Here is a 26,451-nt window from a genome sequence, read left to right on the forward strand (position 1 = left end):
GACATCTCATGTGATGTATTTCTATTGATAAATAAATGTAATCTTCCAAAAACATATGATACATTCAATATAAACAGCACTAACTTCCTGAATCAAACTTCAGGAAGATCAAATGTTTCAGGTTCTGATCCTGCTGCTATCGAATTAAGTTTCAAGTCTTCCAACATATGATAAGTTTCTTGCGACCAATTAACGAGAGAGTGATGCCCATCAGAGGGACAATTCCAACGTCGGCCTGGTATATATGGTGGAGGAAATGGCAAAAAGTTCATGCAGAGACCAAAAACGAGCACCTGGTGTAGGGCGTCGGAAGGCTATGTTGCTGTCAATATTGATGCTAAATACAGCATGATGTAAACTTGGGATCAGGAGCTTCGGGGGTGGTGATCAGAGATGACAAGGGACGGTTTTTGGCGGCAAAGGTCATCCCTTTCGCTCTTGATGCTGCTTCAGCGGAAGCCCAGCCGGTCCTTGATGGCATACATCTAGCTAATCGTGCCCCTCAACTTCAATCCTGTTGCAACCTACTGATCGTGCTACAGATCAATCTGTATCTGTAAGCTAATAGTAGTAGCACTAGTTAGGCGCAGTGTTCACGCCAGATATTCCAGATGGAAGTCGCAGAACCATCTATATATCTCAACAAAGCCAACTTCTATTATAACGTGTGTTGAAATGGAGACGACCGGTAGCAAGATGCTGAAGCCGGTGTACTCGGCGCCGCACCCGCTCGCAGGCGAGATGGTCCCGCTGACACTCTTCGACCGCGCCGCCATGGACATCTTTGTCTCCCTCATCCTCGTGTACCCCGCGCCGACTCCGTCCAACGGGGCGCTCGTGGAGGGCCTGCGCAGGGCTGTCGCCCCGTACCCTCACCTGGCCGGACGGCTCGCCGTCGACCACTCAGGCCGGCGTTCCATCCACCTCAACAACCACGGCGTGCTTGTCCTGGACGCCGAGGTCCCTGTCGATATGACGAGCGTGGTCGCCGATGGCTGCTTTACCGCCGCCACCGAGGGCCTGTACCCTGCACTGCCACCGCCGGAGGTAATTAGCTTCATCAATAGGACGGCGACGTTGGGAACCGGCTAACTAACGGTTGGCATGTCTGGGACAAGCAGGAGAACGTCGGGGCGGCGCTGCTGCAGATCAAGCTGAACCGGTACAAGTGCGGCGGCCTCGTGATCGGCATCATCCACCACCACCACGCAGCCGATGGCCGCTCCTTCAGCAACTTCCTCACCACGTGGGCCAGCGCAGTTCGCCAAGCCAGCGAATTCACCGCCCCGTCGCCTTCCCTCGACCGCGCGGCGACCGCCGTGCCTCGGAGCGTGCCGACGCCGGCGTTCGACCACCGGTGCACCGAGTTCAGCGGAGAAGAAGACGGCTGCCGTAGCTCCTCCTACTCCCACCCCACGTGCAAGATCAAGAATCTCACGTTGCGCTTCACGGCCCAGTTCGTCACAGAGCTCAAGGCCCGCGTCGGCACCCCATGCAGCACGTTCCAGTGCCTTCTCGCGCACGTGTGGAAGAAGATCACGGCGGCGCGCGGCCTGAAGCCCGACGAGTTCACGCAGGTCAGGGTGGCCGTGGACTGCCGGGGCAGGGCCAACCGTGCCGTCCCGCCGGACTTCTTCGGGAACATGGTGCTGTGGGCATTCCCGAGGCTCCAAGTCCGGGACGTCCTGGGCTGGACCTACGGCAGCGTGGTAGGCGCCATCCGCGACGCCATTGGGCGTGTCGATGCCGCGTACATCCAGTCGTTCGTGGACTTCGGGAGCGTGGCGGACGCGAACTGGGCGGAGCTCGCGGCGACGGCGCCAACCTCCGGCGCGATGCTCTGTCCGGACCTGGAGGTGGACAGCAGTCTGGGTTTCAGGTTCCACCAGATTGACCTCGGCAGTGGGCCGCCATCCGCGTTCCTCATGCCGGACTTGCCCGTCGAGGGGCTCATGACATTTGTGCCGTCGTGCTCAGCCGAGGGCAGCGTCGACGTCCACATGGCCGTCGCCGAGGATCACGTCGCGGCGCTTGAGCATATATGCTACTCCTTGGACGAAAGAGCTAAACCGAAGTTGTAAAATGCTCCATTAGTTTTGAAGGCCGATCGCTTTGCACACTCACACTATCTCCAAAGTTTGTGATTATTCCATTTTCTTTTTCGGATATATACATGTAACTTAACAACGCTGTGCACTGCAAAGCTAAATTTCATTTCGTCAATTTGTTCAGGTGTAAATGGTACGGATATAGATGGATCGACCATCCTATCAGGAAATAAATGTGTTATTGGACCTGACAAGACAAATACGAACTAGAGGGTTGTTCGGGGGAAAACAACTTACTTCTCTATCCAAATTGGTATCCATATATAGGTAGCTGCAGCATCCCAGTTATCCGAATCCGCAAGACATTTTTTTTCTTAATGAAACTTCTTTAGTTGAAGGCGAATTGGAGCTTGTTTCACTGAACTGATAAAAATATAAAAATATTGGATAATTACAAATGATATCAATATCTGACTGAATCAGTCATAATCTGTTAGCAACAATTTCTGCATTCGCATTGGTTTCAGGAATATCCCTATATAATTGTGAATATGGCCACGGAAATGAAAACTCGTATGTATCCGACCACATCCGTAAAGCCTGACTGTTCATGATAGATTTTTTCTTCTTCCATATTGATGGTTGTACAGGTGCATATTGGTGCCGGTATCGACGATTTAATACCAAAATGCAGTTCTACACTGACGCTATGCGGGGTCGTATGCTCAGCCAATAATCTCCTTCCAACGCAGTGAGTACCACTTTAATGATGCTTGAATTTACCCATTATTATGTCATGTCCACCTATTTAGACAGGGACAGGTACTGCTCTCTTCTACTGTCCCCCATTGTTCCCACTTCCCACCCATTCTTGTGTTCCCTTCTCGCAGTCCTCTACTCTTCCACGACTACCCAACCACCATTTATTCTTTGATTTGTGATATGCAACGACTTTGCTGAATTTACTGTTGAAAACCTTTATGCCCGCTAAGTAGAAGGAAATGTCAGTTAACTCGAAGGTCGACGTGTTTTAAGTAGTAGAGCTTTTACTGTTTTAAATGCTGTTATATTTGTACTTATGAAAGGAACACAATCATATCGTGACTCTTTCCCTCTCGTGACTGGCGGCTAGGGCACTCCACAAAGACATGTACATACAGTTCAAGCGTAAAACAACCTGAAATTTTACCAAATCAATATGATATATTCCGATGCCCCATTGTCCATATGATCATGAACAGACCTCTCATGTGATGTATTTCTATCAACAAATAAATGTAACCTTCCAAAAAAGAAAAATGATATATTCAATATAAACAACAATAACTTACTGAATCAAACTTCAGGAAGATCAAATGTTTCAGGTTCGGAACCAGCTGATATCAAATTAAGTTTCAAGTCTTCCAACATATGATAAATATCTTCGCTTTCTGTGTGTAACTTGTCTGCAGTGACAAAGGAATGTACACTGCCATCAACCTCGATCCAGCTGAGCCCAGGCTTCTTCACCACCCTATGCTCCTCCATCCTGCTTCTTGTCCTCTTCAAGTCGTCCCATTGACCAGCACGTGCATAGGCGTTTGATAACAAAACGTATGAGCTGCCATGGTTTGGCTCTGTGTCTGCCAACTTCTGGGCAGCAACCTCTGCCATGTCGACATTGCCATGGGTTTGGCAAGCAGCTAGTATTGAGCTCCACATCACAAAGCCCTGCTCTACTGGTAGACTGCTAGCGAGGTTGAAGGCTTCTTCCAAGAACCCAGCACGACCAAGAAGATCCACCAAGCAGCCATAGTGCTGGATCGATGGGCTGATACCCATGCTGCGCATTAGGTTGAAGTACCTAAAACCTTCATCAACAAGACCCCCATGGCTGCAGGCATTCAAGACGGCCACGAAGGTGACACCATTCGGCTTGACGCCCAATTGCCTCATCTCGGCAAACAATTTCAGTGCCATCTCTGGGTGACCATGTGCTGCGAAACCCCCAACGACAGAGGTCCAGTGCTCCACATTCTTGCTGATGACGCTTGAGAAGCATTGGTATGCCGCACCCATGCACCCACACCTTGTGTACATGTTGATCAGAGCAACACCAAGAGCACCATCCAGTGAGAACTCCCGCCGGATTATATAACCGTGTGCGCTCCTCCCAAATCCAAGCAGACCGAGGCTGCGAACAGCTGATACAAGGCCAACCATCGTGGCCTCATCTGGCATCAAACCATAAACCTCCGTCATCTCAACAAACAACTCCACTGCCTCTTGAGCCCACCCATGCCTCACGAAGCCAGCCATAACAGTATTCCAAGAAGACACATTCCACTCCGGCATTTCCACAAACACCTCCCAGGCGGCATCCAAATCGCCGGCTCTGACAAGACCATCAAGAAGCACGTTCCAAGAAACCAACGTCCTCTCAGGCATTCCATCAAACACCTTCCGCGCGTCACCCAGGCGGCCGAGCCGAGCGTAGGCACGGGCGAGGGAGGTGGAGGCGTAGACGCCGGAGACGGAACTAGGGAGCCCGGACTTGACGAGGAGTGCGTGGATCTGCTCGGCTTCGGCCGCGGCCGTCAGCAGCCGCGCGCAGGCCGCGAGGGCGGGCAGCAGGGCGGGGTTGGCGCCGAGGGAGTGCCCGGCGACGTGGTGCACGCGGAAGGCGCGGAGAGCGGCGTCTCCCTGGGGCGGCGCGGCGCGGCATCGGATGGTTGTAGCGCGTTTGAAAGGCGCGGGCTTCCGCGGGAGAAGGGGTGTATCGGGGAAGAGTAGAGTGCAAACGAAGGGGCTCATGGGGGACTACCACACTGTACTACCATGTGCCTATGGTGGTGAGTCCGGTCCTCTTATGATTCTGCGTAGCTGTGTAATAATGTTTTCTTCTTCGAGGCCAATGTATACTCCACATGAAGAGATCTTCTGGCTCCTTCAATCTCCTAGGTCAAGACCACCCACCACGATGCGCTGCACTCCTTCTGGATGCTCTGTGGCGCTAGGGTTCTTCGTCTGTCTTGCGGAAGCCTAAGGTTTCTGGGGAGAGGGTCGTGATGGCTAATCAGGATGAATCGGAAGGATCGAAATGTGGGAAAGAACACGAGGAGAACTTGCTGAGTCGGTTGGACCTCCATGAGGATGAAGAGGAGAATTTTGTTTGGGGGAAAGAATTCAAGGACGAAGTGGTAGACCAAGTGGCTTGCAATTGCAAAGGCACGCGCTTCAGAAAGCTTTAGTCCTTCAGCTTTGTACTCAGACAAGAGATCAGCTTGAAACCCTGCCAGAGAGGTCCGCTGGCGTAAGATCAACGACAACTTGTTTACGATCCAATTCAGATGTCTTGGAGATTGGATCTTGACTGATGGTTTGTGCAGTATTTCTAAGAACGTTCTTGTTGGGTACATGTTTTTTTGAGGCCACTATTCGAGCAAGGTTGTTGGTTGTGATGCTGTTGTTTCTCTTGATGCGGTGCAACTCGACTCCATCAAACTTTTCTTCGAGCCCTCGGACAGCTCCACGGTATGCTGCCATTTTGTGATCTTTTATGTCGAATGTTGTCGATGTTATTGATCAATGGTATCATCCGATGATAGTTGTGGGGATTAGAACATGTGGAGACCGTCGAGGTGGGTTAGCACACAGAGATAAGATTTAGACAACTTCGGGCCCCGGAAAGCATCATCCGATAATAGCCATACGTGTTGTTTGTGGCTAGGTCTTATTCCGTATGCTCATGGGGGAGTCGCCGTTATGAGTTGGCTCCCCTCTAGTTATGTCTAGCCTTAGAGATTCTCTCTGTTCTTCTTCTCTCTTAGGCGCCTTGCCCCTCTTTGTATAAGTTGAAGGGGCCAGTTTACATGTAGAGTCCTAGTAGGATACAAACTAGCTAGTCTCACCTTTATTACAAGCCAGATATTAGTCTGGGTCTTATCCAAATAGTTGGAGCCGGCCTTCTGGGCCACCCCCATGTTGGGCCACGTTCTACCTCCGTGAGGGTACCCGTGTCCCATATCCACGACAAATGTCTTCATGACTTGCTATACCATGAGGTCGGATTCGCCTCTACATATGAGGCGACAGATCCCCATGGAGGCCGATCGGGTGTCACGCCCTTGCCGTCGGCGAGTTCCGCCGATGGATTTGGGGCCCGAGTCTAGGGTTTGACGCAATGAAGAAGGGGAATTGGGACGGATAGAAGGTAGAAGACGGCAGGAGAGAGTCGTCACAGAGAGAAGAGAATAATCAAATTCAAATTCAACATGTCTCTCACTACACACCCCACTGTGCTTATAACAGTGCACTCTGGACTCTTGCTACACCCGGCCCAATACATCACTCGGCCTTAGGCCCACACACTTACGCTCACGGCCCACCTTCCATTCATTCTTCCCGCGCTATCCTTGTTCCCGCCTTCTCCCTTAGGTTACGTCTCTCGCTCTGCTTGGGCGCTATGGTCAGTGTATCCATAATGACATTGCCCCCTTCTTGAGAACCAGCTGGTCCCCAGACTGGTGCATCCGGATATCTTGCCTTGATCACTTGGTAATCTTCCCAAGTTGCTGATGAAGATGGCACCGAAGACCACTTGATGAGAACCTGCAACAGAGCTGAGTTCCACTTCTTCACCAGGTGTCGATCCAAGATCTCCTCAGGTACCACCCCTGCCACTAACAGATCTAACGGGACTGGTAGCGTGTGAAACACAGGAGTATGATCTGGTATGTGTGTCTTGAGCTGAGACACATGGAACACTGGATGCACCATGCTTCCTTTTGGTAATTCCAGTCTGTACGCCGCACTGCCCACTTTGTTGATGATCTTATAAGGCCCAAAAAACTTCAGAGCTTGTTTCGCGCATGGGTAATTGCCCACTGACGACTGGGCATAGTGCTGGAGACGTAAATATACCATTTCTCCTTCTGAGAACTCTTTGGGTGACCGATTTTTGTCTGCATACTGTTTATATTTGAACTGAGCTCGGGCCAAGCGTACTTTCAGAAGTGCCGTGTGTTGCGTTTGATCAGTGATCCATGCTTGAACGTCCGGATTCAGTGAGGAATTTGCCGCTGGTAGTTGTCCAATCTTTGGATCATGACCATAAAGAGCTTTGAACGGACTGCACCCAATAGCTGAGTGAAAGGAGGTGTTATACCAAAACTCAGCTTGAGGAAGCCAGGCTGCCCATTTTGCAGGAGCATCATGAACTGCACACCGCAAATACATTTCGAGACACTGGTTTACTCGCTCCGTTTGACCATCGGTTTGAGGATGATACGCTGTGCTCATTTGCAGCTCTTTGCCCCAAACCTTGAATAGTTCTCTCCAAAATGCACTTGTAAACACTTTGTCCCAATCAGATACAATGAACAGGGGCAATTCATGTAGTCTGACCACATTGTTGAGAAAAGCTTTGGCAACAGTAGCTGCAGTAAACGGATGTTTGAGAGGAGTAAAGTGAGCTACCTTAGAGAACCTGTCCACCACCACCAGAATTGCACTGTAGCCCTCTGATTTGGGTAGTCCCTCGACAAAATCCATGCTAATGCATTGCCAAGGCCCATCAGGAATAGGAAGAGGTTGAAGTAAACCTGGAGACTTGCACATCTCTCTTTGCTTGTTGACATATGCCACACTGCTTGACAAAGTTCTCTACATCTACTTTCATGTTGGGCCAACTGAACAGTTGTTTCACTCTATGGTAAGTGGGCAGAATGCAAGAATGCCCTCCCACTGGAGTTGAATGGAAAGCCTGAATCAATCTGGTCTGTAACCCTACATTAGCTCCTATCCAGATCTTTTCATTGTGCTTTATCAGGTGGTCCTGTAACACAAATCCTGGTACTGACTGAGGGTCTACTGCCAGTTTCTGGAGCATTTCCTGTGCTACAGGGTCTATAGTATAGGAGTTCAGTATTTCCTGAATCCAGACTGGTTGTCCAGCAGAAACTGCAGTCACAGAAAATAGATGTGCTACCCTCGAGAAAGCATCTGCCACAGTATTTTCCACTCCCCTCTTGTATTGAATGGTAAACTGCAGACCCACCAGCTTTGTCATTGACTTTCTCTGTAAATCAGATGTCAGATGCTGATCTCCCAGATGATAGAGACTCTGATGGTCAGTTTTAATTACAAAAGGACCTCTAGATAAGTACTGCCTCCACTTATCAACAACCATCATGATTGCTAGAAACTCCTTTTCATATATAGAAATTTTCTTGTTTTGATGCCCAAGGCTTTACTGTAGAAGGCTATAGGGTGCCCTTCTTGTGTGAGCACAGCTCCCACACCAGTGTCACATGCATCAGTTTCCACACAAAAAGTCTTGGAGAAATCTGGAAGTTGCACCACTGGTGTACTGGACATTGCCTTCTTTAATAAGAGGAAAGCTGTTTGAGCCTCTTCACTCCACTGAAAGCTCTGTTTCTTTAGGAGATTTGTAAGTGGTTTTGCCAACAGACCATACTTCTGGACAAATTTTCTATAGTATCCAGTTAGACCCAGAAACCCTCTCAATAACAGAAGTCTTTGTAGGATCTGTTGCTACTCCCTGGTCAGAAATGATATGCCCTAAATATTCCATAGACTGCTGGGCAAAAGAGCACTTGCTGGCTTTGACATAAAACTGATTGTTCCATAGACTGCTGGGCAAAAGAGTTCTGCCGATGGATTTGGGGCCCGAGTCTAGGGTTTGACGCAATGAAGAAGGGGAATTGGGATGGATAGAAGGTAGAAGACAGCAGGAGAGAGTCATCACAGAGAGTAGAGAATAATCAGATTCAAATTCAACATGCCTCTCACTACACACACCACCGTGCTTATAACAGTGCACTCTGGACTCTTGCTACACCCGGCCCAATACATCACTCGGCCTTAGGCCCACACACTCACGCTCGCGGCCCACCTTCCATTCATTCTTCCCGCGCTATCCTTGTTCCCGCCTTCTCCCTTGGATTACGTCTCTCGCTCTGCTTGGGCACTATGGTCAGTATATCGATACTGACATCGAGGAAGTTCTAGCCCCATGGAGGAAGTTCCAGCCCTCTCCCTCTCTGGGACAATCCGTGCATATCTCCTCACGATGCGAAACAAGCAGGGGCAGATTACTTCTGTCTTCCCTTGCTCATTTAATGTGAACTCAATCGCTCCGAACTGCATGTAGTCCACGTAGGGTGGTGGAGAAACGTTGAAAAGTTTTCCTGAACCATCGACATCTAGCTCGAAAGAGCCGAACATGAAGGTCTGCCCCCGGTGAATTTGTCCACGCCTTCTGGATCTGCACCCCGGGTTAGATCTCCGACCATCACTGACCCTACAAGGAGCTCCAACTAACGGTGCGAATTCCCGTGAGATCCGTCGGTAGGGTTCCTAGCAGGGTTGGAAGAACCAGGATGGATCCTGCACGCACAATTTACCCGGGTTTAGGCCTCCGGAGAGTAATACCCTACATCCTGCCTTTTCTTGTTACTCACGGTGATACGGTTACTCATGCGGGGGACTACAATGAGGATGGAGATTGCCACCGAGAGTTGTTATTCTTTAGATGAGATTAGATTCGATACGCTAGGGGCTCCCCAACCTTTCTCCAATGGGCCTTCTCTTTCTCACATTGTCGTTGAGAAGCTTTATCAACAGTTCGATGTTTTTCCAATCTACTACGCAACTTATACCAATTAGTGATGTCTACTACGCAACTTTATTCTTGTAGACTCGTGTTGGGCCTCCAAACGTAGAGTTTTGCAGGACAGTAGCAATTTTCCCTCAAGTGGTTGACCTAAGGTTTATAAATCCGTGGGAGGCGTAGGATGAAGATGGTCTCTCTCAAACGACCCTGCAACCAAATAACAAAGAGTCTCTTGTGTCCCCAACACACCAAATATAATGGTAAATTGTATAGGTGCACTAGTTCAGCGAAGAGATGGTGATACAAGTGTAGTAATGATAGTAGATATTAATTTTTGTAATAGGAACAATAAAAAGCATCAAGGTAGAAAGTAACAAAAGTGAGCACAAATGGTATTGCAATGCTTGAAAATAAGGCCTAGGGTTCATACTTTCACTAGTGCAATCTCTCAACAGTGCAAACATAGTTGAATCATATAACAAACCCTCAGCGTGCGACAAGGATCACTCCAAAGTTCTTATCTAGCGGAGAACATAAGATGAAATTGTATGTAGGGTATGAAACCACGTCAAAGTTATCCTTTCCGATCAATCTATTGAGCTATTCCTATAAGTGTCACAAACCGCCCTAGAGTTCGTACTAAAATAACACCATATGATACACATCAACCAACTCTAATGTCACCTAGATACTCCAATGTCACCACAAGTATCCGTGAGTTGATTATACGATATGCATCAAACAACTTCAGATTCATAATATTCAATCCAACATAAAGAACTTCAAAGAGTGCCCCAAGATTTCTACCGGAGAAAGTAGGACGAAAATGTGCATCAACCCCTATGCATAGATTGCCCCAATATCACCTCAGGAATCCGTGAGTTGAGTGCTAAAACATAAACCAAGTGGATCAATATAATACCCCATTGTCACCACGGGTATTCATATGCAAGACATACATCAAGTGTTCTCAGATCCAATAAAGTATTCAATCCGATAAAAGTAAAACCTCAAAGGTAAAAACTCAATTCATCGCAACAAGATAGAGAGGGGAAAAACCATATGATCCAACTATATTAACAAAGCTCGTGTACATCAAGATCGTGCCAAATCAAGAACACGAGAGAGAGAGAGAGATATCAAACACATAACTACTAGTAAAAACCCTCAGCCCCGAGGGTGAACTACTCCCTCCTCATCATGGAGACCGCCGTGATGATGAAGATGGCCTCCGGTGATGATTCCCCCTCCGGCAGAGTGCCGAAAAAGGGCTCTAGATTGGATCATGGAGGTACATAGGCTTGCAGCATCGGAGTCAAAGTTCTAGGGTTATTTCTGCAGCTTACTGTATTTATAAGAATTTTTGGCATTAGAATCACGCGAAGATGGGCCACGAGGTGCCAACTACCCACCAGCCCACCACTTTGGCCCCTGGTGCACCCTGATGGGTGGTGGCCACCTCGTGGCTCTTCTGGCCCTCCCACGAAGCTTTGGGGGTCTCTTTTGTTCCAAAAAAAATCATCAAAAAGTTTTGCTGCATTTGGACTTCATTTGATATGTATTTTCTGGAAAACAAAAAACAAGCAGAAAACAACAACTGGCACTAAGCACTAGGTCAATATGTTAGTCCATAAAAACCATATAAAAGCCATATAAAAGTGCACCAAAATCATACAAAACTATAATAAACATGGCATGAAACTTCATAAATTATAGATACGTTGGAGACGTATCAATTAGTCATACTCAAAACATGATCCACACTTGTCTCGTGATCTTTTAGTCTATTGGTCATATGTGACCAATCATTACAACCATCATTTTCTAACTAACCTTTCCGATGACCTTTTGTAAATAATTTACATCCAAAGCAAAAGACTCTATCAAGTTCCTTATAACAGACAAGTCAATCTCTATCACAATGCTCCCCATTTGACAAATCTTGTATAGAATAATGCAGTAAAACTTTTACGATATCTATCTTTAGGACCTATCTTAACTAATGAGTCTCTTCTTGGACCCTTTGTGCTAAGATATCAATATCTTTAGAATCAAGAGAATCCCAGATTCTTGGATCAAATATATCAGACTGAAAAAATCATCAATATCGATACCAGGTGAACTATTGAAGTTAACATCAATATGAACTTTATCTACCTCAATATTATATGTCTCTGCCTGACCATCTCTAGAATCAAATCGTGGGAAAGAACACGTGAAGGACTTGCTGAGTCTGTTGGATCTACATGAGGATGAAGAGGCGAATCTTTTTTGGGAGGAATAATTCGAGGACAAGTTGGTAGGGCACAAGTGGCTTGCAATTGCAAAGGCACACACTTCAGAAAGCTTCAGTCCTTTAGCTTTGTACTGGAACATGAGATTAGCTTGGAACCCCGCCAGAGAGGTTCACCAGTGTAAGATCAAGGACAACTTGTTCACGATAAAATTCAGATGTCTTGGTGATTGGATCTTGACTGATGGCTTGTGCAATATTTCTAAGAACGTCACGTCATTTACAGGTTTTCTTGAGGCCCCTATTCGAGCAAGGTTGTCGGTTGCGATGTTGCACTACAAAAAAAAGACACATCTGTGACATTTTGGGCCGAACGATTTTTTTCTGTCATGCTTATGACACTTCTATGACGATAATTGTGACAAAACCCGGTATCATCATAGGTGTGGTGGGCTCCTACTTCTATGACCAAAAATCATGACAGAAAATGGGCTTTTCGTCCTGGGCGGGCCGGAGACGCAGCTGCATGACATTCTTTGGGCCGTCCATGACGGAAAAAACGTGGTAGAAGCGAGGGCGAGGAAAATATCAGGGAGTTCCTGGTTACGGTGGGTGGTCGGGGCCGAGCGATGCACAGAGGTTTGCGTGTTTCTCTCGTACACATACGCACGTGTGTGCGAGGCGTTGGGCTCTAACTGAACCCGAGCGATTGCACTAGCTACGTTACTGAACCCCGATCGATCCCTTGCTGTTAACTAAACTCGAGTGATTCCTTCGCTACTGCTGCTAACTGAAACCGATCGATGCTGCCTCTTGATGAACAGTGAGCGTTGTTGGGGGGTTGGATGAACAGTTCCCGGTGGGGGGGGGGGGTGGATGAACAGGACCCCGTGGTAGTAGAGGCCGTTGCCGCTGGATGAACAGGACCCCGATCGAGCCGGTTGGGGGTGGACGAACAGGACCCCGTGGAGGGCTGGATGAACAGGACCCCGTGGAGGGCTGGTTGAACAGTAGCCGGTGGAGGGCTGGATGAACAGTAGCCCATGGAGGGGTGGTTGAACAGGACCCCGTGGAGAGGGCTGGTTGAACAGTAGCCGGTGGAGGAGTGGTGGAGGCTAGATGAACAGGAGCCCATGAATGAACAGTGGCTGGTGGAGGCAGGAGGGGAGACGCCGTGGATGAACAATCATAGGTGGAGGCTGGAGGAGGTCGACGATGGATGAACAATAGCCCGTGTAGGCAGTCGATGGTGGAGATGAATAGTATCCCGTGGAGTCCCTTTTTGCAGTATGCCACACCCCTCCCGATGAATAGGACCCCCATTTCGACCGTAGCGCTCCAACACAAGTCTGTTTCCTCCGTTTTGCGGTACGCCACACCCCTCCCAATCAACATGACCCCGTTTCAACTGTAGGAGGTCCAAGAGAAGTCCGTTTCCTCCGTTTTGCAGTACGCCAGACCCCTCCCGATGAACAGGATCCTGTTTCGACCGTGGCCGATCGAACACAAGGCCGTTTCCTCCGTTCTGCGGTACGCCAGGCCTCGTTTCGATCGGCTGTTCCTTCCAAGCCGGTTGGCTCCCGATGAACACGACGACACAGTTTCTCCATTCCGACCCAGCCATGTACACAAGCCCTGGCCGTACGTATGCGCGAGTAGGTGTTCGAGACCCCGCCCGTATGTACGTACGTGGCCGTATTTACTTTCTTGCACCCTGGCTGTATGTACGTGTACATGTACGTGCGCGCCTCTACTACGACACATGCCCTTCCTTACTCGGCCACGGTTCATTGCTGCAGCCTGCAGACTGACCGATCGACCAGTATGTACGTACACGTTCATGACCAGAATGACAACGCTACGTACGCTTCGACCAGGTGGGTCCTGACTGTCAGGGAGGATAAGGAGGCACTCCTTGCGTGCGAAGATGTAGCTGGTGGGTCCCAGCAGTCAGGGGGCGAATCATTTTTTTTGCCCATAATATGGACGCACTTTCTTGCGTGCAAAGATGTAGCTGGTGCGTCCCAGCAGTCAGGGGGAAACATTTTTTTTTGCGAAATACGGTGGCCCGTCCGATGGGTCCCAGCTGTCAGGTGGAGGAACATTATTTTTCGCGTAATAAGGAAGCATTTCCTTGTGTGCGGCCATGGACCCAGCTGTCAGCCTCTCCATGCACAATCCACTTTCGATGGATGTCGTTCGTTGACCACGTTGACCACGCCGCGCCGAGAGCACCAGGGCGGTGGACGACGGCGAGGCCTAGGAAGGGGACGACATGGAGCCGGGGAAGACACGGGAGTGGATGCCCACGCAGAGAGTGGTACGAGGGTTCACTGGTTCGGCTGCAGTGTGAGGCTGCCGTCGCCGCAGGGTCTGGCCAGCGGTGGGAGTAGTAGGGGGCGGTGAGGGCTCAGCGGCAGCACAGCCGGCCACTGGAGGCAGGAGCAGGCGGTCTCGCCGGCGCTAGTTTGGGCGGCTGGTGCAAGAAGAGCAGCGATTGAAGAAGCAGCAGGACCGTTCGATTCAAATCCAACAGTCACTGCTACTAGAATCGTTTGTTGACTAAGTTGACAAAGCCCTGCGTACGCGTCAACTTAGTAGACCCACAGGTCAGCCTCCGAACCGGTGCACCCTAGATGTCAGTGGGAGGAATCATTGTTTTTCGCGTAATAAGGAGGTAGTTGATTGCGTGCGGACAGGCCAGTGGAGGGAGTAGGGTGGGCCGGTGAAGCCTGCGCGGCATCACAGCGAGCCACAAGAGGAGGGAGCAGGCAGTCCCGCCGACGTTGGTTTAGGTGGCTGGAGCAGGAAGATCAGTGATTGCAGAAGCACGTCGGCCATTGGATGGAGATCCAAGAATCACTGCTGCAAAAATCGTGTGTTGACTGACAAAGCCTTGGATAAACAAGTCAGCCTCAAAATCTGTGGCGTGTACAGCCCATTTGCTATTTTTTTAATAATTTTTACTCATTTGCTAATTCATATGGAATTTATTGCAGTCCATTTTCCGTTTTTAGAATTCCTTCCCATTTTTTGGTCAATACCAGGGTTAAAAAATTGAACTAAAAAATGTGCAAAATTTTGAAAATTCGCAATTTTTTGCTGGGGAACAAAATATTCTTAATCCAAAAATTAGCAGCCATACTAAAATAAATTTAAAAATAAATTAGTACTATGTCATGTTAAAATCCAATGAAATATAAAATATCAGTGAAGAACAAAAAAAAAACTAATTTCCCATTTGCTATTTTTTTTTTGGAATTTTCAACCCCTTTGATATTACTTTTAACAGATACTGACCATACTCTTTGGCCAGGCCGGAATGCATCCCTCCTCGTCTTGATAGATTTGCAGCCTAGAAGTCGGAGAAAACAAATAGGCCTAGCTTGGGTATTCTTCAAAAAGAAATAGTGGGCTACCTATTTTCCCAAAGAAAAAATGGTTGGGCTGGTCATGTTGTTAGACGGGCCACAAAGACTGCACAACCTAGTTTATAGCCTGCTCTTCCGAAAAAATCGTCAAAAAAAGTTATGCAATTCTGTGGTTAATTGACTATACGTTGAAAATGATGTGGGTCCCAGATATCAGCAGGGTGGATTAGAGTAAAAAAACGAGGGGTGCATCTGAGTAGTAAAAGAGGCGCTTGCTTGTGTTCGGGAGTGGACCTGGTGGGTCCATACTGTCATACTCACAACTACAGTCCTCTCCCGATTCACTATGTTGACAGGGCCGATGGCGGCGCCGCGGCGAGTGCACCAAGGCGGAGGATAAAGTGATGTCGCCAATGTGCTGGGCTGGGTTGGACATTCTTATTGAAAAATAAAAACAGAACGGAACTATTTACGACGTTGACTATGATTTGCATGGGTCCGCTGGTTGCAGGAAGAAAATGGTGGGAGAAAGAAGACTAGTCGCTATCTTTGCCTAAGAATAATATCGACTGAATGTAACGACACTATCCTAGGAAATAATATCCTCCTGTTAAATCGTGAATTTAAAGAACTGGTGCATGAGCATTTAGCTTTGTTTATTTATTTACTTATTTATGTTTAGGGGACCATAAGCATGTACCTGGGCCGGATTCATGTGAGAGCCTCCCTTGCAGTTAATTATGGGCTCCTCTATTGGGCCTTCATTAGTGGGCTGCATGTTATCGACAAGTGGAAAATGTGTTCCGTACCAAAAATAGTATGCGCTACATACGGTACGGGGCACTAAAGGCCGTGCAACGACTTCCAAAACATTGTTTTTGTCGTTCTAACAACACATTTATTCAACCAATGGACGAAATATACTACTGATTGTACATTGAAAACAACAGCAGCAACCAGGGCTGGGGGTGCAGCAGAAGCAGTAAGCAGGCCAGAAGAGTAAAGACACAACTCTCTCTTCCAAACCAAACATCAGCCATCATTACAAAAGGGCTACCAAAAAAGAACAAGTGTATGCATCAAACTAAATAAAAATCCTACTACACCAAGTGTACGCATCTAACTAACTGGCTCAGTTAGACGTTACTATTTATTAAGCTATGGAGACTGGCTGACGGCTTGAACCAAATGGGTGCCTGACGGGGGAAACTCCAGCCAGCAGGTCAAAGTCTAATACTTGCGACCCTCTCTCCTACTTTGGGCTGCAGAGCGTGGCGGCACATATCAGGGTATGGTGCATGCAGAGACGCATGGTACGTTGTGTACACACAGTTTTGCCTGATGAACGAAACCGCGCTGCCATCTTGATCCTTGCCGTCGGTTATCTCCTGGTTAATCGGATAATTCAGTCTGAGAAACAGAGAGCGTGTACCAAGGCTACTTACCAGCCTCCAGTCAAAAATTCCTGAAGGCCCAGAGTAGCTGGGATCCTGCTCAAAGACCTTGCAGTGACTATGATTGTATTCTGCGAAACAACACGTCCAGTACGTGCGAACGATCATCAATCGTTCGTCGTCGTCTGATCGATCCAGGAACCACCTGCAACTGCCATGCCGCTTTTCTTTGAAAGGTTCTGGGATTAGGAAGGGTAGGGACACCAGGCGGCCTACAACATCATATCAAGTTGGAGTCAAATAAAAAAGGGCTCTTAATGTAGTCAATCTTAAGAACAACATGTTATGAGCATGAATATTTTTTCAGTAACTGTTGGCAGTAATATAAGCAAGCCATCATGATATCATAGGAAAGTAACATACTGCTGTAACAGCCGTTTGTAGCGATGACTGGAGTAGGCCAGCAATACGTCCGCCATAGAAGGAGTCGACAACGTAAATGAAGCCCTTGTGTTCAATGGCATCAGAGAACCATGGAGGATGTATGATCCTGCGATGGACGCGCAGATTTATCCACTTACCGTAGTGACCTGTCAGATAGGCGAGACCACGGTTGAAGAACGCAATTAGCGTGAAGTCTTTATAATTCGCAGATCTTGTGGGCACTTGGCAGATTATAACCTTGAGCAAATCAAACTTGGTATCATGTTGGCTACTGTAAGATTCCGAGTATTCTGGGCCGCGGTTGCAAAGCAGTGCAGTGTTAATCAAAGGAAAGGGGATCAATCGCCGGGTGTAGACCTTCATGAGCATCCAGCTGCCGCGACCGTCGACGAGCACCACCCAAGACGTGTTCATGCTGACCCAGTACATACTGTTAATGTAGTTGAGGGTGACGAGGATCGGATCACAGTCAGGGGGGTTGATGCTCGCCACCCTACGATCGTTATGATGCGTGACATGTCGTTTCTGAAGATCAGGCGGCATCAGCAAGCAAGGAGCTGGCTTAAAAAGCTCCGGCCTGAGGGCTTTGAGTAAACGGTACAGCCCCGACGAGCACGCGGCGAGCGGCATGGTATTGAGATTGTCCACACGCGAAACAATGAGCTTGATTACCTCTGTGGGGAGCGAATTCTAGCCACTCTTTCGGCGGACGCTGGTCGGTTCCGCCATTGTTAGTGCTTGGGTTTCGGAAGAGGGGTGTCGTGGTGGGCGCACGACAGATGCCAAGGGATGACTGAAGATAGGAGGAGGCTCGAGGGCACTGGTGGGCTTCAGAGGTGAGGTCGGCATGAGCGAGCGCAAGATGCAAGACATACCCAGGTTCGGGGCTCTCCGGAGAGATAACACCCCTAGTCCTGCCGAGTGTGGTTTATACGTAACAGTACAGAGTTGCTCCTAGAGCTGTATGGAGGAAGAAGGAGATCGGGCCAAGGCTTAGGCTGCTCCCTCTCCTCGGGTGTTGCTTGCTGGGTGTGTGACGAGTGAGTCGCCTGTGCGAATGAAAGAGTTGCCCCCATGCATGAGGGCTCCTGGGGGGTTTTATCGGTCAACCCCCTAGGGCTACAATGGTAATGGTACAAGGTCGTAGGCCGGGTCGTCAGTGTCCAGGGAACCCGGTGCTGGGACCCGCCGGGTACCAGGCCTCGCCGGGTTCTCCGGGCGCGGGCCCCATGCGCCTGGGGGTACTGTGCGCCTTCTTGTCGAAAGTCAGGGTGTGGCCGAGTCGAGTCGATCCACAGTGGTGCTCCGTCAGGTCACCGCTTGCTGGCGTCATGGGTGACGTCTGGGGCACTGTTGCCACACCATCCCTGGTCAGCAGGTAGGTGAGGGCACTGTTGCCTCGTCCGGCTGACTAGAGGCATGGGCGGGGCACTGTGGCTTCGGTCATCAGTTGGTGGAGACTCGTCCCAATGTACGGCCGGGATGGGACGGGCGCTGACCCTCAGCCAGGTTTGGAGAGCATGCCAGGGGCGGTGCTGGCTTGCTGGAGAAGTCTGGAGCTTGGTTGTTGGGGCCGAGTCGAGGAGTCCGGCTGGGTTGCTGATCCTGCCGGGTCGCGAGGCCTGGCCGGGTCGAGCGACCCGGCCAAGGGCGAGCCGGATCGAGGGGCGGTGCTGTCCCCGTTGTTTTTGAAAAGGATCCGGGTTCCGTTACCTACCTGGGGTTCATCCCCCCGACAGTAGTCCCCGAAGCTGTGAAGGTCCAACATCTTCAGATGGGAGGGCCTTCGCAGTTTCCCCCCTTGCAGAGGCGGATTTTGGTGAGCGTAGGGTCCGGCAACACCCACTCTGTGCCGGCTTCCGGAAGCCGGATCGCAGCATCCCACCCGTGGCGGGAACCGAGGAGTTCGACAAATCTTGGGCAATCTTTCGGGCTTCGCGCAGTCGCCATGTGGCGCCTGGGAGCCGGAGGGGCCTGACAGGCAACGCGCGTGACGGGACTGGGCGACGGCCGGGGGGGGGGGGGGCGCCGCCGCGCTCCCTTGGCCCACGCGCGCGGATTTATTGCGGTGTCTGAGGGTCGGTTGCTATTCCCTAAGCAGTTACTGCACGCGTACGTGCGCACTTATTGCGGGGAAGTGGGAGGGGCGAGCGCAAACGATCCCACTTCCCCACATTTCAAACTGTGGCTTATAAATTGGGGGCGAAAGGGGCGGCGGAGATCATTCACGCTCGCGCCCCCTGCCTCTTCATCCTCTCTCTACCTCCGACGACCGCCGCTAGCCGCGACGCCCGCAGTCTTGAGCAGAGCTTTCTCGCCATCTTCTTCCTTTGCTCCTCCCTCTTCCCCCGCGCTCGGGTCGATGGCGCTGCCGTCAGGATCGTGGATGGGTTCCACCGTCACCCCGATGACATTGCCTACCTTCGCGACACCAGGCGCTTGCCGAGGGCGGAGGAGGTCGAGGTGCGCCTCCCGCAGGGCGAGCGGGAGCCGCGGCCCGAGGGCTCGGAGCGGGTGGTCTTCCCGCCGCACTTCAAGCGCGGGTTTGGGCTTCTGGCGAGCGGCTTCTTCCGCGACTTTCTGGAGTTCTTCGGGCTCCAGCCCCACCATCTTGGTGCCGACGCCATCGTGCAGCTGTCCGGCTTCGTTACCCTCTGCGACGGGTACCTTGGGGTCGAGCCTTCGGTCGACCTCTAGGTGCACTTCTTCTCCTTGAAACAGCAGGGGCCGAAGGCCGGGGAGATGTCCGAGTGCGGGGCGGCCGTCATCTCCAAACGGTCGGGCGCCGACTGCCCGAAGGTGCCGCTGGAGGATTCTGCCAAGAAATGGCAGAATTCTTTCTTCTACATCCGCAACCTCGGCGAGGACTGCATCAACCTCCCGCCGTTCATCAACTCGCCTCCGTGGGGGAAGCAGAACTGGGGGTATTACCCTAAGTGCCCGTCGCAGGAGGTGCTCAACCTGTGCAAGCGGGTGTCGGTGATGAAGGAGCGGGAGAGGCTCACCGGCACCGACCTCATCGCCGCCTTTATCTCCCGGCGGGTGCTGCCGCTGCAGTAGCGCAGTCATCTCATCGGTCAGATGACTGGCCTCCAAGATCCCAACCACATGGCGAACACGCGGTTGGCGGCGGACCAAGTTGCGCGCCGGGTTAATGACATCTCCAAGGCCAATTTGGGGGTGAACTGGGAGTTCGGGAAGGCCCCGTACAGCCGTTTGGACCCGGCACCGCTGGTGAGTCCCTGGTCCCCGTACTTCGCTGCTGCTTATCTTCTTGTTCGTCCTGACGCGACGCGCGAGGTGCTTCTGAACACCATCCGGCATCCTTACGACCGGGCGTGGGTGCAGGTGGTGCGGGTCGCCTCGGAGGAGCCCGAGGCCCATGGCGGAGGGGAGGCGGCGGCCGCCGACACGGGTGCAGGGCGCCGAGTAGGTGAGTCTTGTTTGTGTTGCTTGAGTCGCCGGTTGCGGGACGACTTTGGGAATGCTGACGCGAGTCGTTGATGCAGCGGCGCCGGGTGGAGGAGGAGGCGGCGTGGCCGGAGCCGGGTTGTCTCGGGGGGTGGTGACAGCGCGGCGCCCGCACGGGAAGGACAGCGTCCCGCCGCGGGCCCCAACCGCGAAGCGCGCGGCGGACCCGGCTGGGGGTGCGAAGCCGCCCGCCAAGAGGAGGCACGGCGCTCCACAGGAGAGGGCGGAAAGGCCCACCGTTCCGGTGGTGCCGGGGTAAGTAACTCTCTTCGCCCGAGCCGAGTTGATGAGTGGCTCCGCTCGACTCGGCGTGATTGTTTCTTGTCTTGTGCTTCAGGTCGCCGATCTCGCTGGCACTGGCGGTGGCGGATGCCGCGTCCGCCGAGGGCGCCGCATTCCAGAGGAGCCGATCCGGCACCGTCGAACGGGACGAGGAGGAGGCGCCGGTGGACCCGGACCTTGGTCTGGACCCGGCCGACGCCGAGGGCCTGGCCTGGCGGGACCGGAACCGGGATCAGGCGGAGCTGGAGGCGGCGTCGACCCAGGCCTGGGTCAGCGCCGCGACGGCGTGGGTGCAAGCCGGCGAGGGGCCGGCGTGGCCGGAGATGCCGGCGGGGACGGTGGTGGGAACAACGGTCTTCGTGCCAGCGTCGGACAGGGAGCACGGCTAAAGCGGCCGTGCGGATTTGATGGACCTCGACCGGGAGGTCGTGGTCGTCGGGGATGACACCCCACCGCGGACCGACGTTGTCGAGCGGGAGAGGGCCGATGGAGGCGGTGGCGACGCCGTCTTGGAGGACGCGGCGCGGGTGGCGCCGGAGGGGACGTCCCGGACGCCGGCGAGCGAGGCGCCGCCGGTGGTGGAGCCTTAAGCCGCTCCGCCCGCCGAGCCGGCATTGGCGTCGGAGAGGGCACCGGAGAAGGCGCCGGCTTCGAAGGAGGCGGCCGACGGAGACCATGCCCTGGTGCTTAGGTCCGGAGGGCGCCGGGTCGCTGAGCCATGGCTTTCGCGGAGCGGGACCGGCGAGGTCTTCTTCGGTCCTCCGACCCAGGAGGAGGCGACGATGGCCGCCGTGACCCGCCGCCTGCGGGGGCGGACGGACCGGATCCAGGCCATTGCCGAGGCCGAGGTTGAGGCGATGTAGGAGCTGGAGCGCGCCGTCTTCGTAAGTCTCCGTTTGCGTTCTGCTTTTCTTTTCATTGCTTTTTCCATTGTGGGGGCGCGCCAACGCACCCACTGGGTGTAGCCCCCGAGATTCGGGCCAACTGCGCAGCAGTTGGGTCGAATCTTATCTTGCTGTTTCGCGCTGATCGTCGTTTCTCGCAGCAACTGGACTCCTACCGAGTCACCGTCTTCAACCGGCTCCTCGAGGCGCACCGGCGTCTCAAGGAGAAGCTTGCCGCCCAGGAGGAGGAGCTCCCTGTTGCGGCAGGTACTTCTTCTTCATGCTCTTTTCTAGTGGGGGCGCGCTAGCGCACCCACTGGGTGTAGCCCCCGAGATTCGGGCCAAATGCGTAGCAGTTGGGTCGAATCTAAAAACAGTACTTTATTGCTGAGTTTTTCTTCTGCAACCGAGGTGCTGTCTTGGAGGACCCGGCTGATCCGGGCCGGTTTTCATTATGACCGGCTTGTCGCAGACGTCGGCCGGCTTGGGACCGAGGTGTAGAAGGCGAAGGCGGAGGCGGCGGGAGCCCGGCGGGCGCTCGACGAAGCCGGCCGGCTGCGGGAGCAGCTGGCGGGCGACACGAGCCGCCTCGAGGCCGAGGTGGAGCGTCTTAAGGCGAAGGCCACCAAGGTCGTGGAGGCGCAGCGGGCCCTTGCCGAGGCGGGCCAGCAGCGTGGCAAGCTGGCCGACGACAAGGGGCAACTCCAGACCGAGGTGGAGCGCCTGAAGGCGCTGGTGACCACGGCGGAGGAGACCCAGCTCCACGAAGAGGCCGTGAAGGCGGCTGAGGACATGGACGCCGAGCTGAAGGCGGCCCTTGCTAAGGTCGCCGACCTGGAGAAGGCGCTGGAGGAGCGTGACCGCATTATTGCCCGGGAGCGGCGCGGTACGTTGCTTGAAGCATAGCACCTAGAAGAGTCCTTCTCTAGTAAGTGCTTTTTCTTGAATTTTGTCGTTGCCGGGTTGGTACTCCGACTTTTCTTCCTTAGTAACTTTCTTCTGACTTGCTTTTGTTCTTGGCAGGGGCCTTCCCGGAGACGCGCCAGCTAGCAGAGGAGGCGGTCCACTTTCAGCGCGACCCGCAAGGGATCGTCGGCTCTGGGACGGACCCGTGGGTGGCCTGGACCTTCCCGGAGATCGTCGCAGCTGCCGAGGCCCGTCTGCGAGTGCTGAGCGAACAGATGGGGAGGCTTTCTGAGGCCGGCACGACGATGATGGCGGCCCTTTGGCCGGGTTCCGTTGCGCCGAGTAGCTTCACGCGGCTGGCGCGCTGGCTGGAGGCGGGTCCGGAGCGGCTCCATGACTGGCGAGTCTCTGCCGCCCGTGCCGGCGCCGAGATGGCGCTCCGGTTCGCGATGTCTTGGCATCCGGACTTGTCGCTGGACGCACTGATGGGCCAGCGAGCCGGCTCGGAGAGCCAGCTGCACGCGGAAGCTGGCCGGATCGCTGCTCGGGGCAGCTATATCGCCGGGTTGCCTTCCACGACGAGTTCCGGCCGGAGCGGGCGGAAGACGGCGGAGTCATGCCTGCTGACGACTACAGCCTGCTTCTGGACGACCCGGAGGACACTTCTGAGGAGACGGGCTTCTACCGCGATGCGGACGCCGGGGAGGAAGATACCGGCACCTCAGCGGACCCGGGAGCTGCGCGATCCGGTGATGGGGACGCCTGGATTTTTAACTTATCACAGATTTCTGTTAGGTAGCAGGTCCACCCACCCGCTGGGGGTTGACTGGGTGTAATGAACTCTGGCCCTGGGCCTGTTTTAAATTTATGATGCATGAGCTGCGTGAATGTCCTCGCCCTTGCTTTTTGTTTTTGGAGACGTTTTCCTGCAACCTTCCCCCCTTCGGGCCCCCCTCCCCCCCCCCCGCGAGTCTGACGGCCAAGGCTCTGGTCCGTGACAAGGGGTTCGACCTTTGAGAGGAGCGTTCAGTACTTAGCCTTTCAAAACGTTGAGCGTGAGCGAAACACCCACTGGGCCGGCTGGCGGCAATCCGGCAGGGCCGGGTTGGCGAGCAGCCGGTCGTGCGGCAACTTGAAAAGGTGAGACCGGGTCGAGCGATCCGGTGGTATGTAGAAACTTCGTGGGTGCCGGCGCCTTTGCTTTTCGTTTTTAGAGCCGTTTTCTTGTAATTCTCCCCCCTTTGGGCTCCCCCCCCCCCGCGAGTCTGACGGCCAGGGCTTTGGTCGTGACAAGGGGTTCGACCTTTGAGAGGAGTGTTCAATACTTAGTCTTTCAAAACGTTGAGCGCGAGCGAAACACCCACTGGGCCGGCTGGCGGCAATCCGGCAGGGCCGGGTTGGCGAGCAGCCGATCGTGCAACAATTTATAGTGGCGGGGCCGGGTTGGACGACTCAGCGGTTTTTGACTTAGCGCTCGTGGCGCGCTGGTGCGTTGGACTCATGTGCTTGCCAGCCGACAGCCGGTGCCGGATCCGCGGCTTAGGGCGAAGCGAGAGGTTTATGGCGATCCAACGCGTTTGAGAATTGCTTACGGAAAAACGATGGGTGGCCGAGCCGGCCAGCCCCCGAGCCCCCGGGTTGAGCGAGTCGACCTAGTGGTCGGGTTTGGCTTAATAGTAAAGCGATGCACAAATGTAGGAGACACAATAGCTTGGTCGCAGAAAGGGCAGCCCCCGAGCGCCGTTCGGGGACCCCATAGTTTCAGATAGTTACAAAAGGCAGCTATATATACGTGCACTCGGCTAACTGTAAAACGGACGGAGGAGCTCCGCGTTCCATGGCCGGGTCGTTTCTTCGCCGACGGTATCCCTCTTGCGCTTGTTTGTCTTGCGGGCGTCGATGAGGTAGTACGCGTTGCTGTCGCATAAGGCCTTGCTGACGATGAAGGGGCCCTCCCATGGGGAGGACAGCTTGTGTTGGGCCAGTCTGCTCTTGGACGAGTCAGAGGATGAGGTCTCCCTCTCGGAAAGCGAGGGGCTTGATCTTCTTGCTGTGGTAATGCCTCAGGCCTTGCTGTTAGATGGCTGAGCGACTGAGCGCTAGGAGACGTGCTTCTTCGAGCAGGCCGACACCGTCTTCACGGGCTTCTTTTGCTTCGGCTTCTGTGTACATCGTGATACGCGACGAGTCGAACTCGACGTCGGTTGGGATGACGACTTCTGCTCCGTAGACGAGGAAGAACGGGGTGAACCCGGTCGACCTATTTGGCGTGGTGCGGAGACTCCAGAGGACGGCCGGTAACTCGTCAAGCCAGCTGCCGGGTGACCGGACAAGTGGCTCGACGAGTCGCGGCTTGATGCCGGACAGGATGAGACCGTTGGCTCGCTCGACCTGGCCGTTGGACTGCGAGTGTGCCACGGAAGCCAGGTCGAGGCGGATGCCGGAGACGGAGCAGTACTGCGCGAGCGCGCCCTTCACGAAGTTGGTGCCGTTGTCTGTGATGATACTGTTTGGCGTGCTGTAGCGCACCGCGATGTCCTTGATAAATCGGATGGTCGTCGGGCCGTCCAGCTTCTTGATTGGCCTTGCCTCGATCCACTTGGTGAACTTGTCCACTGCCACCAGCAGATGCGTCATGCCGCCTCGAGCGGTCTTGAAAGGCCCCACCATGTCGAGTCCCCAGACCGCGAAGGGCTAGGCGATCGGGATGGTCCGGAGTGCCGACACCGGCTGGTGACTACGCTTGCTGAAGCGTTGGCATCCTTCACACTTAAGGAGGAGCGACTCTGCGTCTTCGAGGGCCTTGGGCTAGTAGAAACCATGGCGGAAAGCCTTGGCCACCAGGGACCGCGAGGCGGCGTGGTGCCCGCACTCGCCCTGGTGTATGTCGAGGAGGATCTCAATGCCCTTGTCCTGCTCGACGCAGCATTGGAACATGCCGGTAGAGCTGCGTTTGACGAGCTCGTTGTTGATGATGCTGTAGGCGGACGCCCGGCGCTGCACTTGCCGGGCTTCGGTCTCGTCCATGGGAAGGACCCCGTTTTCCAGGAACTCCGAGACGGGAAGGGCCCAGGATGGTGCCGCGACCTCGGCGAGGACGACCATCACGACGGGTTCCGGGGTGGCAGCCCCCGAGCCGGGTTCAGCGGCCCCAGGGCCGGGTTGAGGTGTGGTCGGGCTGGCTGAAGCAGTCCCCAGGCCGGGTTGAGGCGCGGCCGGGTCGGTTGGAGCAGTCCCCGGGCCGGGTTGAGGCGAGGCTGGGTCGGTCGGAGCAGTCCCCGGGCCGGGTTGAGGCGCGGACGGGTCGGTTGGGACAGTCCCCGGGCCGGGTTGAGGCGAGGCCGGGTCGGTCGGAGCAGTCCCCGGGCTGGGTTGAGGTGCGGCCGGGTCGGTTGGGACGTGGATGGACTCAGAGTCCGGGGACGGTTTGATGGACGGCTTGTGCAGATGCTCGAGGGAGACGCCGGACGGGAGGGATTGCCGGGACGAGGCGATTTTGGCGAGTGTGTCGGCCGCTTCGTTCTCTGCACGCGGGAGGTGGAGAAACTCGCAGCCCGCGAAGAATCCGGACAGCTTCTGGACGAGGAAGCGGTAGCTCGCCATGTTGGAGTCGTGGTTGTCCCACTCGCCGGAGCTCTACTGCACCACCAGGTCCGAATCGCCGTAGCATAGGATGCGCCAGATGCCGAGTTCCTTGGCAAGCCGGAGGCCATGTACAAGGGCTTCGTACCCGGCGACGTTGTTGGAGGCGGCGAAGTGGATCTGCAGCGCGTATTTGAGCCGGTCGCCCTTGGGGGAGGACA

General features: G+C 53.5%; 2 protein-coding genes across 2 annotated transcripts; one reads left to right on the top strand and one right to left on the bottom strand.

The window, feature by feature from the left end:
- The first annotated feature begins 590 nt into the window (after positions 1 to 590).
- Positions 591 to 2,223, top strand: LOC109746904 (tryptamine benzoyltransferase 1). Its single transcript, XM_020306000.4, has 2 exons — positions 591 to 1,047; positions 1,122 to 2,223. Exons 1-2 carry the CDS (start codon positions 676 to 678, stop codon positions 2,079 to 2,081), a joined length of 1,332 nt encoding a protein of 443 aa, XP_020161589.1. The 5' UTR covers positions 591 to 675; the 3' UTR covers positions 2,082 to 2,223.
- Positions 2,224 to 3,383: 1,160 nt separating this feature from the next.
- LOC109746902 (pentatricopeptide repeat-containing protein At3g22690) lies at positions 3,384 to 4,841 on the bottom strand. Its single transcript, XM_020305998.1, has one exon. It carries the CDS (start codon positions 4,839 to 4,841, stop codon positions 3,384 to 3,386), a length of 1,458 nt encoding a protein of 485 aa, XP_020161587.1.
- Between the last annotated feature and the right edge of the window lie 21,610 nt (positions 4,842 to 26,451).

This window comes from Aegilops tauschii, chromosome 6, assembly GCF_002575655.3.
Source record: "Aegilops tauschii subsp. strangulata cultivar AL8/78 chromosome 6, Aet v6.0, whole genome shotgun sequence".
In the NCBI taxonomy this organism is placed as follows: Eukaryota; Viridiplantae; Streptophyta; class Magnoliopsida; order Poales; family Poaceae; genus Aegilops; species Aegilops tauschii.